Source organism: Anneissia japonica, unplaced genomic scaffold (genome assembly GCF_011630105.1).
Source record: "Anneissia japonica isolate Jap-2015-1 unplaced genomic scaffold, ASM1163010v1 scaffold1776_len382430_cov169, whole genome shotgun sequence".
In the NCBI taxonomy this organism is placed as follows: Eukaryota; Metazoa; Echinodermata; class Crinoidea; order Comatulida; family Comatulidae; genus Anneissia; species Anneissia japonica.
Genome location: NW_022713301.1, coordinates 213,508 through 226,577, shown reverse-complemented (window position 1 = coordinate 226,577; position 13,070 = coordinate 213,508). Strand labels below are relative to the sequence as shown.

The 13,070-nt window shown below is 30.7% G+C and overlaps 1 protein-coding gene across 13 annotated transcripts in view; it reads right to left on the bottom strand.

The window, feature by feature from the left end:
* Positions 1-13,070, bottom strand: part of LOC117108403 (guanine nucleotide exchange factor DBS-like) — an 83,397-nt gene that overhangs the window by 14,075 nt on the left and 56,252 nt on the right. For all 13 annotated transcript variants that reach the window (XM_033250411.1, XM_033250415.1, XM_033250413.1 and 10 more), the window contains 3 exons: positions 10,359-10,432; positions 4,167-4,349; positions 3,768-3,837 (listed from right to left, as the gene is read on the bottom strand). In XM_033250411.1, coding sequence (XP_033106302.1) covers positions 3,768-3,837; positions 4,167-4,349; positions 10,359-10,432 — 327 coding nt within the window. The remainder of the gene's footprint in view (positions 1-3,767; positions 3,838-4,166; positions 4,350-10,358; positions 10,433-13,070) is intronic.

Genomic DNA, 13,070 nt, shown 5'->3' with positions numbered 1-13,070 from the left:
AGGAATCATATAAAATAAATTATATATTTCATATACAATAACTTATCTTTTATATACAATTATATTCCTGAAATATTAACATATAAACATATATTATTATATTAAACAAAATGTTGTGGTAGTGAAAATCCCATTTCATAGAGTTGTGGTTGAATGGTCAAGTGCATGCCTTCTAAACAAAGGGTTGTGGGTTTAAATCCTGTACTTTGACAGCATTCTTTCTAGACAATTGAAGATAATTAAGCTGGATAATGAAGCTTCTAAATGTTGCTTTACACTAGGTCCAAGAAATGTGACCTACGTCAGTCAAAGTGTAAAATTTGACACGTACAGTACCAACACAAATAAAAAATAGCCTGACGTACACATGCTTTGACGTAGGTAAATATTTTCGGAGGGAGAAATGAGACAATTGTGGAACAGCCACCGCAGCTTGCAAGTTAGTGTGTACAAAGTTTTACGATGAGACCAGGCTTTTAAAGTTTAATAGCAAATAACTCGCTGTTGCATAAGAATAAAAGAAAAAATTCTATCGAAATACAAATATTGCATGTGTGCATTAAATTTCCATAACCTTCGAACAAAAGTTAATCCTGCAGTAGCACAATATAATGAGAGTTAATGAGCGAGGGCAGTATTTAAGCACATTGGTGATCGATGTTCTGATAAAGTATTCATAATTTGTATGTAAAAATCACATGGACATGAGGCAGATTAACATTTTGATGAAGATGGGTGATGAAAAGGACACAATTGGTGACCCCGACCTACTATTATTGGTCATGTGACTCAAATTGGTTGTAGAAAGCAATGTGCTTTTGTAATAGTATAAGAAGCATGTTGTCCGCCCCCTAAAATCTCAAGCTTTTTTTGAAATCTCATGTCGTTTCTTATAATTCACATTAAAACAAATTACAGGCATACTTTTGCGATTACAGCAAAGTGAGCTGGTGAAATATTTTGGTCTAAATAGTGCTATTTTGTGGTGTTGCAATTCTGAAGTACAGTTTTTGTTTTGTTCCAAATTGAATTTTCAAATCTCAAATTAAGACACTCTTCTGAAGTCTGAGAGTGCCAATTTTGGATATCTATATATGCTAAAAATAAAAATGTTTGCACTCCCAACTCCAATCAATGGTGGCTAATGTGTGTGTATACTCCCATGCTAGTGTCACCTCTGAACTCAACAGCTACATTACAATTACAAATTAGGCTTTCTGTATTATAATTCTTTAATTAAAGTTTGTAACAGTGCTTATTACTGCAAAATTATCTTTACATAAGTAATGTTTTTATATGCTGCCTTGTCGCTTTCTTTGTATGTTAACAAATTCAGGTCATGTGACCCTGATCACTGACTGTGTCTATTTGCCTAATGATTGTCAAGGCTTTGCATTTTAAATTGTGACAGCTTTGATTTTGCGATCTTAGTAGGAATCCCTTTTAGCTAATTATATACGGGTTTGATTTATTCTAACTATAATGATTACTTTAATCTACCACCAACTATCAGTGTCACCACCAATCATAATACTTATCATCTAACTTGCAGGATCTAAGCATTATCATCAGCCAGAAATGGAAGTTTGTTTTATCGCCAAATGATTCTTTCATCTTTCTTTTGAAACCATTTTACAGTATGGACAAAAAAATATAATTTGTTGTTTTCCCAAGCACAGTGACATTTCAAAATCAGTGTCGGCCCGGTTGGTACCGTTTGTTGTTGTTATTTGTTTCATATATCGTCTTTCATTTCATATAATATGATGTGTTTTTTTCCAGGTCTTTGGGTCCACATGCTTATAGTTCTGCTGTAATCAGTGCAGGAGCAGGCAAATCCCACCTGATACCCATTTAGGTGGATGGAGAGAAGCAATGCAGATAAAGTGAAATGCACAGCGAGGGATTGAAGTGCCAAATGGCTTTCACCATTTTTTATCTACAGGCTGAAATTATATTTGCTTTGTACTGTAAAATGGTAGCCTAGGCTAAAAATCAGTTTTAAAATGTTTTAATCAAAGCTTGAATAAGAGCCTTTGAAAGTACACACAAGCAGTGTTGACTGCTCCTTTGTACAAAACATATTGTTTTGAGGACTCATGTTTAAAATAATATTCTTACTTCTACACTACTCATGTAATATTTTTACTTATATTTATCATTGCTGCATCAGTTTTATATATGATATATTCATGCATTATATTACATTTTTATAGTAGTCTATAATACAGATGTTCATTATAAAGGATGTAAAGATTTTCTTGGAAGGAAGTTATTAATTTTCATTGTTGAATTCAAGGACTGTAAAAAGACGTATAATAAACATCATTTGCTTCGTAATACCATTTGCATATTCCACATAACGGTAATCTGCAATTAAAACGTAAGCTCTGGCTCAGTCGGACACGACTGAGATAATTCTTATATGCTTTTGAATCCTGTACCGCCTCTAGAACTACAATATATAAAGTGAGTGGGTAGAGCACATAAAGCAGTCCAAAATGAATGAACTGCCTACCCAGTAATTCCATTCGTCAAACAATTTTCGAAAGTCAAAAAAATTCTCCAACAAGGTGTTTATGGTTCTAGACAGGGGGTTTAAGTTCCCCAACAAGAGGTCCCAGGTCTTCAAAAGGAAGACAGAAATGATAAAATATAAGGGGCCCAAAAGCATAAAAAACTTAATTTTTTATAATGTTTGAATTATGATAGTTGTAAAGATACACTGTCTCCGTCAATCAACGGATACAGTATAATAATAATACATTTGCTGTATTCTTTTGCACAGACCCTTAAACTGGCTGGTAATCAATTTAAGGACTTGTGTAGAAATATCTGAAAATCATTGAAAAAAATTTCCAATCTGCTTCTATTTGGAAGTAATTATTAATTTGATCCTTTGATGCACTACTTCAAATTCTAATTGAATTGTTGAGGTTTTTCCAGATTTTTTTGGTAGACAGTACAGTACATGAAAGTCATTTAAAATCTCATACAATTCATGGAAGAATATTCAGTTCAGGCAACCGACTCATAAGCAGTGAATAATGTGTTATTGATTTAATGAAAGAACAAATTTGGGATGTAGAATTTTAAAGGGATAAATACTTATGATGAATTGATAGAACAACATGAATAAACTGGCTCAGTGCCACTACTTCATTATTTCTCATTCTAACTTTATGCGAAAGTAATCAATCACACCAAGAATTATATTAATTTGACTATACCCATACATATTAATAAAACTTTATTATTGTTCAACAGAGTGTGACTCGCCATTTACAACTTGGAAGAGATGCTCTACAAACCATAGAGGTTAAATCATCCATGTACGAACTAGGTAATCTTATGAGGCTAAGCTGCAGGCTCATCAGATCCGATGTGCTGAATGCCAGTTTCCCTATCCTTACACTCACTGATCCAATTTTCTGATCAGTTCGAGATGGCTTTCCAATCTGAAAATTTGGATTTGGTGTGAATGAATGCACCTTTAGTGAGTGGAGGTGTTTTTAGTGATAAAAAAAATCCTGAAATTTCAGGATTTGTACCCATGACCATGGGATTGGAAGGCAAGCACATTTGTCAACAAGCTTCATATTAATCTCATGATACTAAAAGGAGGTATTTTCAGTTGTGAGAAAAATACTGTTATTTAGGAGCGAACCCACTGCAGGATCCAGGCATCTGGAGCTGAAGAACTCAACTCGATATTATAAATCTTTATTTGATTTATTATCATAAATGAAGCAAGAGAGAACACCTACTCTATCAACAAAACACCGACCGACCAATGCTGGCGTACTTTGGCAGTTTTCCAGATCAACAAGGAATGTACTGAATGAGAAAAAAAAAAACATGTATTACTTGGAATTCATAAAGTAATTTGATTTTGGATTGATAAAAAAGGTGATGAAATACGTTACGTTGAATCCGATCCCCAAGTAGCAGCAGGTATACTGCAAATGTTATTTGATGATCATATTGATGAAGGTGTGACACTAATAATGATGATGGTGAAGATTATACAGATATGCTGATAATTATGATGATGATGAAGATAGTAATGCTGATGATTATAATGATGATGATGATGTTGATGTAGATGATGATGATAATTCCTTACAAGAATTTTAATGGTAAAAAAGCAACAAACGAAAACATACTTTTTATGGAATTGGAATAATTGTTCCCAGTTTGCAAAGAGCACCTCGGTTTTCTCAACAAGAGCTGGCGGAATAAGATGCTTGAGGGATGGATTGTTCATTTGTTCGATGTAGCCTGCAATGACGGCTTGTAGTTCCTTGACGTAAAGCCTCTCAGTTTCTATTAACTCATTCATAACGTGCCTGAAGAAATACCATAAAAAATTTATTATAATTACTTTGAAATTTATCATAATACAAAATGCAAAGCTATGTTTTGTATCACTGAGTTGACAGTGAGCTTTCACTGACTGACAGTGAGCTATCGGAAAGTCCTTTGGTGAAACACAACTAATTTTTAGCACACAGCTTTTTGCCTATTAGTATTCTTCGCGATTATTCAACGACATCTCACAATACTATGATTGATAATGAAGGCATGTACAATTAACTACGTACGCTAAAAAGCACAATCTCTCAAAGGAATAATTTCAGGGTAGTACGAAAAGTTTAGAGATAATAAAGTGAGTAGTGAGATCTATTATCGGAAGAAGCTATGAACTATAATGGTTTAGTGTGTATAGCCGGAGGGAAGTACAACGCTAAATGGATGGGAAGTAGACATGACCCTAAGCCCTTATAGTTACATTATCAATCAACTCAGATGTAGACATAACGTTAATTTATAAAATTAACTTGCTCATATCAAAATAACATAAAAATTATCAACTTAAACATAAAAATTAGTGCATTTAAAAAAATGTTACAGCGAAAAATGATAAGCACTTCAAGTCACTAGACGTGTTTTATTAATTTTATTATAATTATCCAGTATAAAGTACACATTTTAAAAATTTATTTTTGTGATTTTTCATGGGTCTATACATCTTTAAATCAAATCAAATGCTATATGAATGGAGAGAGAGAGAGAGTGAGGGTATCTGTCACCTATCTAGGTTCACACAATTAAGGCTACTTGAATGAAAAAGGTTATACAGAGGCCCTCCCCCTCTTGCAGGCCCTGATAAGGTTAATATATAGTAATTTATAAATTAAACATGCTCCCAGGGTAAGGCCTTGTCAAGGGCAATCACAACATGTTCTCTTCTCTAATGAAAATGAATTTCATCGCATGCAAAAATATTCATAGAAGGCTATTTAAGCTGTTACATGCGACTTGCTTGGGGTTGAAGATGCTTGTGTGTAACTTTTAATTGTTCAATCTACAGTCCGACTTTATTTATGATCAAAAAAGTATTTAATTAAATATCACAATATAAAAGATATTACTAATAAATGATGATAATAATAATAATAATAATATAATAATAATAATAATAATAATAATATTAATAATAATTACAATAATAATAATATTAATAACATTAATAATAATAATAATAATAATAATAATAACTGTAATAATAAAAATAGTAAATAATACCAATGGTGTATATTCATAAATACAAAGAATAATTAACATTCATACAATTTACGATAAAGTAAGCATAAGGAACATATCACAAAAACAAAACACAATACACAAATAAAGGACGATTTAATATCGTCTTTCACCCTTCTGAAACTAAATATTTCAAAAATACTCATTAGTTTATTACTACTAAATGGCATACACTCTGCATCTGTACATGATGAACTACAGGGTAATAAAGTAATTTTTCCCCTGGGCATCAGCTATTGCCTTTGACGACACCTAGACATAAAATCGCTCTATTTTTATATGAGATGAGGGAGACGTGTCAGTCCTGTGTTTGATTGTTAATTAAATTCAGCATAGAACAAAGAGGATTGTTTGACACTAAAACAGAATTAGGCCATGGACTTTGTCTACATATTTTATGACAATATTGAGTATAGTTCAGAAAATGGTAATAATGATATAATAAACACATAAATACTATGAAATAACGAAAGGCAATAGTGTATATTTATAAACTTGGTATTTCAACAAACACCTTTTAATTCAACGTTACATGTTGCAGCTATCTGTTTAAACATAAAAAAGATAATCTTTAAAATGTCTAAACAAAAAATTATAAAAATAGAAAATTTTGGCAGTGCATGTTGATGTTTTGAATTTTAAAATAAAATAATGCATATAAAATAAATATAACACCCAACATTTGAAAGAGTAAAGAAATATACTACACTGTTTCATGAAGGCAACCTGAGTATTGGATTCAATAATGAAATCATATTGCAACTTTCGTTTGTGAATTTTATGTTTTATCATTTAATATTATGCATGTAAAATGTTTATTAAAAATGTTCTTGTATTTAATTTATATATTGTACTTTTTAATTATTTAAATTTCAATGTTTGATCATTTAATATTATATCATGCAAAAATGTCTATTACAAACAAAATAGTACAATGCTGTATTTATTAATTTAAATTTATTTCTTTTAGGGCAAGATTTAGATGAATATGCATAAAAGACAATTATTGGAAATTAAACTGTGCATTTTTTATGATTAATTTACTTAACATACTGTTAGACTTAGGTTACATTTTAATCACCATTCAGGAATAATTTTTAGTGATGGTAAAGGTCATTGCAGAACTTAATGATGTAATAAGCCTACTGTACAGCATTAAGTTAGTGGCGTATCCCATCATGAAATGGTATGATCCATCATGACCTATAAAATTTAACTTTAAGATTAATTGCTAACTTGTAATCGATACCTCTTGTTAGTCAATTTTTTCTAAAATTTGTCTGTAGTGAAATCTGAAGAACAAATTCATTACAATACTTAAGGGTACAAAAGAAGCAGTAATAATATATTACTTAAAATGTTTGTATTTACATAAATTGATTGCAGTAGTGTTTTCCAGTGACATTAATTATCTATTAATTATCTACTGCAGTAGAATTACATTTTTGGGATCAATAAAGTTGTTACGATCACACAATAACACATTTTGACAGTAATTATGTGATGTTGTTCCACATTATGGGGTATTTGAGTATACATATCCATTTTAAGAAGTAAATAAGCACGTGCATAACAGCACATGAATAAATTCCCCCTCAATACCCTTCTTAACATTAAACGCTTTGGGCGTTTTCTCGAATTAAAACGGTATATGAAATTGGTAATTACGGATTGCCTTGATAAGAAACTTTCTGCTTGAGATACATACATAGCCTACAGTATTTACAAAAAAAATCATCACTTTACATTAAGGATATTGTTTCTCGAATTCTTATTACTAATAATTCTTTACTAATAATTATTACTGTTAGTTTGAGTTTAAACAATTTGTTTGAGCTAACAATCTCTAATTTTTTCAATTAATCTAAATATTTTAGAACATAATTATAACAAATAGGTAATTCTTTAATTGTTAGTATATATATTTTAATAAACAATAATATTCCATACTAGCATATTGCAAGGTATATATATTATAAAAGTGATTCAAATTGATTTACTGATGAATTAAAGATACACAATTATAATATGATACTTTAATGATAGTAGATTTTATCATCATTTAAATACAACATATTTGAATAATTAAAAAAAATATCATCTTTATCAACATCATCATCACCTTAATTATTATTACAATTATTGTTTAAACTTTACAAAATTGACAATGCCATTATTATTATTGTTTTTGTATATGAACAATTTGAGGAACCAATAGAATTGCTTCTCTTGTACACTTTTTCATATTACCTTCACTACAACAATAAAAAAAATCAATATAAATATTAATAATGCCTTGTAGAAAGGTCAACATTCGAGATGAAGGACATAAAAGTCAACAAATGAACAGCAGTCGGCCATTTAATATCCAAGTAAACATGAGCGAGACAAAGCATATCTGGTTTATAATTGCACTCCACCCATAACAATGCAATCTCTTTGATATTGCAACAATGATCATAAAATCTATACAGCACACTGTCTTATCACAACCTTAAAAAGGTTGTTATGTTTTTTTTTGTTTTTTTTTTTTAATGAAGTCACAACCACAGCTGAAAATTTTAAATATTAAAGATATGTCCCCTGAAAATGACAAAAATTATAAAAAATAAATTTGAAATTAGCTAGCTCATTTTGCAGTAACATACATATCATTAACTTAAGCATAGAAATGATTGATTTTAACAAAGTGTACCGGTAAGCTGATTTTTTACTGGATGATGATAAAAATAAAAAGACTTCCAGTAGTGGAAGTATATCATTTTCACTGTGAAATTGTGGGAAGACATTTTAAATACACTAATTTCTATGTTCCAAATTGATCCTTTTTATGTTGCTTCCAAATGAGCAAGTTAATTCCAAAAATAATTTTTGATATTTTTTGGGTAATTTTAATTGGGCAAAACATCTTTAAAGTGTAAATCATAAAATAAGTGATTGAAAATTGGACTTCTTTTTTTTTTTTATAAAGAAATTCAAAATTCTTACCACAAGGTGTATATCTTCATAATATTCAACATTTACAAGCTAATAATCTGTAAACATTCTGATGGTGATAACGTTTTATCACCATTTTATGAATGGTTTTGTAATATAATGTACCTTCATTGTATGTAGTTTGTATTGTCTTCTTGAATCCAATTGGGCCAAGGTTGATGTCAGGGAAATCGAAGATTAGACAGTAAGCAATGAGAATCGTGTTTTTACGTGTTGCACAAGCAAAGATACTTTCTCATTCCATTTTGTGGTCCCGATATGTTTTTCACAGAAATTATGACAAATGATAATTTGTGAAGAACTGTTGATTAAGGACTTCCTTTCCAACATCGATGACTTCATTGTCATCGTCATATAATTCTTAAATGCTTGTACACAAGTATAAGTGTGAAGAACTGATGCTGGTTAGTCTTAAGTGTAGTATCTTAGAACTTTGTGTAGGCCCAAGTAGGTGAATTCATCAACAGAATTATGACAGTGATTTTTTAAATTTATAGTTAAATTTAATTGCCCTTCAAAACCAGCCATTCTTGTAGCCATATAATTTTCAAGTGCTTGTACACAAGAAAATGTATGAAGAACCGATACTAGTTTAGAGTTAAGTATAGTATCCTAGAACTTTCTGTAGGCCCCAAATAGGTGAAATCATCAACAGAATTTAATGAGGATGACTTTTTAGTTTATAGTATAATTTAATTGCTCTTCAAAATCAGCCATTCTTTTAGCCCGGTTTAACTGCAGTGCATTCAGCATGTATCTCAAAAAATAACCTAATCTTTTATCATATTTCACTTGCTAACTTAAATCTTCTTTAAATTACATCATTCAAAATCATTTTATTGCACAAAAGGTATACAGTAAACAACAAAGGAGACAAATTAAACGAGGACAAGGCCAGGCAAGGCACTATGCACGGTAAACATATAGCAAAGAGGTAAGATTAAACATAGAAGAATAATACAGAATATAAGAGAACAATATTACAAATATTTTAAAAATTTGCATAGAATTAATATTTTTTTTGTGTTAATTACTACCAAATTCTAATGTACTGTAATGTGTTAATCTTGTTTAGAAACATTAATTCTTAAATAAAAGCACAAGGCAATGGAAAAAGGTATTTTCTTAGCTTGCAAATGATTCTATCAAAAGGATCTAGACAGAAGGGAAAATATTATTAATGAATAAAAAAAATGCAGGTGTTTTGGTTAAAAAGAGCGCCCTCAGGCTCTTGATTGAGATCCAATCGCATTGTCGTAGTCTGATGTAGTAGTAATGTATAAACAGTACAGTAATTGGACTAATGAATGCTTAAGGCAAAAAGAAAATTAATTTTTTTCTGAAATATATTAACTTTTTTACTGCAAAAATATAAGCCTACAGAGTAGTCTAGGCCAAAGTCCAACAATTGATCAGAATTTGAGTTATATCCAGGTCAAAATGGCTGTACTAGGAGTATACTAGGGCCTTCTCTTGATTGTCTTTAGTGAACATATTTCCCCATTATTCACAGGAGATGATCAATCACCAAAACGCATGTGACAGACTATTACTAAATATGTGATTGACATTCAAGATTGAAACGGTCACTGAATATTTGTTTTACGCAAAGCATTAACAGTTAAATTATCATTTATGATTTATGGCGGAGTTCTCTCATTATTCGTTTTGTTGTAACTTAGACTAACACAGCTATGCTTTTTAATCATGACTAAAACAAATAAAACACAAATGCAATACATATAAATACTCACCCTCTTTTTGATGTTAATGAATCATTTTCATGTCCGGGTAAATCTGTCGCTGAATCTCTTAGCACCTCAATCTCCTGAAAGAAGAAAAATATAGATAGGTCAAAAGTGAAAGAGAGTCTTGAGGGAATGCGGTATGATGTCCTCAATTCGAAAATGATGGGTACGTCTCTCACTGGCTGTCATCGATAGTATTTCATGTATCTTTCTGATGGTAAATATTAGGTTCAAATCTGTTAAGCTGACCACATTCACTAAGTGAATATTATATAAACTATATTATTCTTCTAAAATTGTTCCCTTTTCCTATAATTTTGTCTGTTATAATGATAATAGTGGTAGATTTATGATGTCCATATTGTCAGGGCATCTATGTGCTTATCATATTATTACCCAGGTCATTGTTACGAACATTTATGGAACATGTAACCATGATACTGCAGCAGTAATCAGAGCATGGTGTTCGAGCCTACCAGGTACCCACTTAATCCTGGGTAAAAAAGACAATCATAGTATAGAGCAACTTGCAAAAAAAGCAAAAACAAAATTCACAGTGAAGGTTAGAATGTAATGTACGGTAATGTAGTTTGATTTATAGAGAGCTTTATACTGAAGACTCAAGCACCTAAGGTGTGACTAGCTAGTACAATATCTTTGTGTCTGCAGAGCTACCCAGCAAACTGGTACAGTACCAGTTTCTCTCGTCTGTTCACAACAGGGGCTGTATGAACCTGTACACTGGGGTAGCCCCTTAGTCATCTCAAAAGATGTACTGGGTTTATTAAAGTGCACACAAGCCAAATTGTGCAAACCTCCAACCTCAAAGATGAAATTCTGTAGCTCTGGTGTGAGGTTACCCAAAATTATGTCCTCTCCTTTTTAGCATCATAATAATTTCTGATGATGTTTGTATCAGAAAAGGTAATAAGATTAATATTTTTGCTCTACCTGACGTGTTATCGTACTGAATGCTCAGCACATTCCACAATACTTGCAAAAATAAAAATCATCATATTCTTCCAAAACACATGATTGAATGTATATAAGACTGATGGTTACAGTAGTTTGAAAGAATTTTTTATAAAGAAATGATTCGAAAAAATGCAGATACTGAGAGATGATATAATTTTCATTTCTCAATTTGGCTTTGAACTATTTTATTGTCGATGCGTCTATCGGCGCGTTTAATTCTAGAGAAATGGCTTTAAATGTTACATCGACGCTTTAAAAGACGCAAATAAGTTGGTGATAGATCAAAGTCTTACCGACCAGCAAAGCCTCACTGAATCGCATGCCTCAAGCATTAAAGATCTCATTAGAAAGGCTGTATTTAAAGGTGCAATAATTTCATCACCAAGCAAAAGTGATATTATTTATTAATATTAAAAAAATTGATAAAAAAGTAGAATTTGATTTAGCGATGGAAAACTAACGTTGAAAGCCAGTGGATCGTTGTCTAGTATTACGTAATTTAAAAATAAACTTCCATCCCGGCTCAATTCTACATTTAGCAATGTGTTGTAATAATAATATAATAAATATTAGAAAAATTGTATTCTAAAAACCTATATTAACTTAAAGAATAATAAAAAAAAATGTAAACAAACATTCTTAAGTAATTTTAAACATAATTTTCATCTCAATTATAATGACATACTTTAAGAGACAAATACTGAGAAGAAAATCTAGCAAGAAAAAAAAAAATCAACAAATTATTATCCAGTAATGGATTAAAATTCATGTACACACCCAATATTGAGATTTGCCCTCCATCCTTTGCTAGATATCCACAACAAAGGCTATAATATATCATCATCCAAAAACTACAGGTAGAACACAACCGTTGCGTGATGATCCATACACTCACAATCAATAGCAAAAAATCATAAAAACCATCTGCATGAATGAGCCCAGCCAGTGGACTCGCTTAATATTCCTGTAGGTGTGTTCTCAGAACGCTGTACATTACAGCGTCTTTGTCTCAGGCTATTTTTTATTCTGATGGTACTTTGCATGTACAGTATTGATACTGTGGTGATAATAATGCATGATACTATGACAGATTGGCAACTATGATATGTATAATAATAACAAAGTAGTTTTATTGTAACCATGGCAATGAAGGGAGGCAGAGATGCATGGACAAAAGGCGATCATTTTTTTGTGAATGGTTTTGAAAAGGTAGAATAATTAAATAAATTAGTACACTGAAAAGGTAGAATAATTAAATAAATTAATACACTAAGAGGGGTAAATGGATAGATGTAATAAATTATTTTTATTTATTAACATCTTTTAAAAGGATTACACAATCATTCGCTGAAATGTTTTTCATGGTGGTCCCAATTAAAGATCATTTAATTCAAGCATGCTACATTAAACTCAATGGCATTCTGTAATAGATGAGAGTACAATGATATAAGCGTACAATTTTTGGGTGGGATATTTATGGATTTTATGGTTGACTACTATACTATCCAAGGGTTATGAGTTGTTATCAGATTTATGATGATGTCTCAATCATTTTTAAAGATGATGATTTTAAGCATACAATTTTACTTTTAATGTGTAATTATGTTTAATTAGAAAAATATATATTTTTAATATTAATGACTGTAGTTTGTAATGAATGTTTTGAAATTGGATATTTATTTTTTTGCATTTTAATGAATTGTATTCTTGACCTTAATGAATGTGAATATATTACTATATATA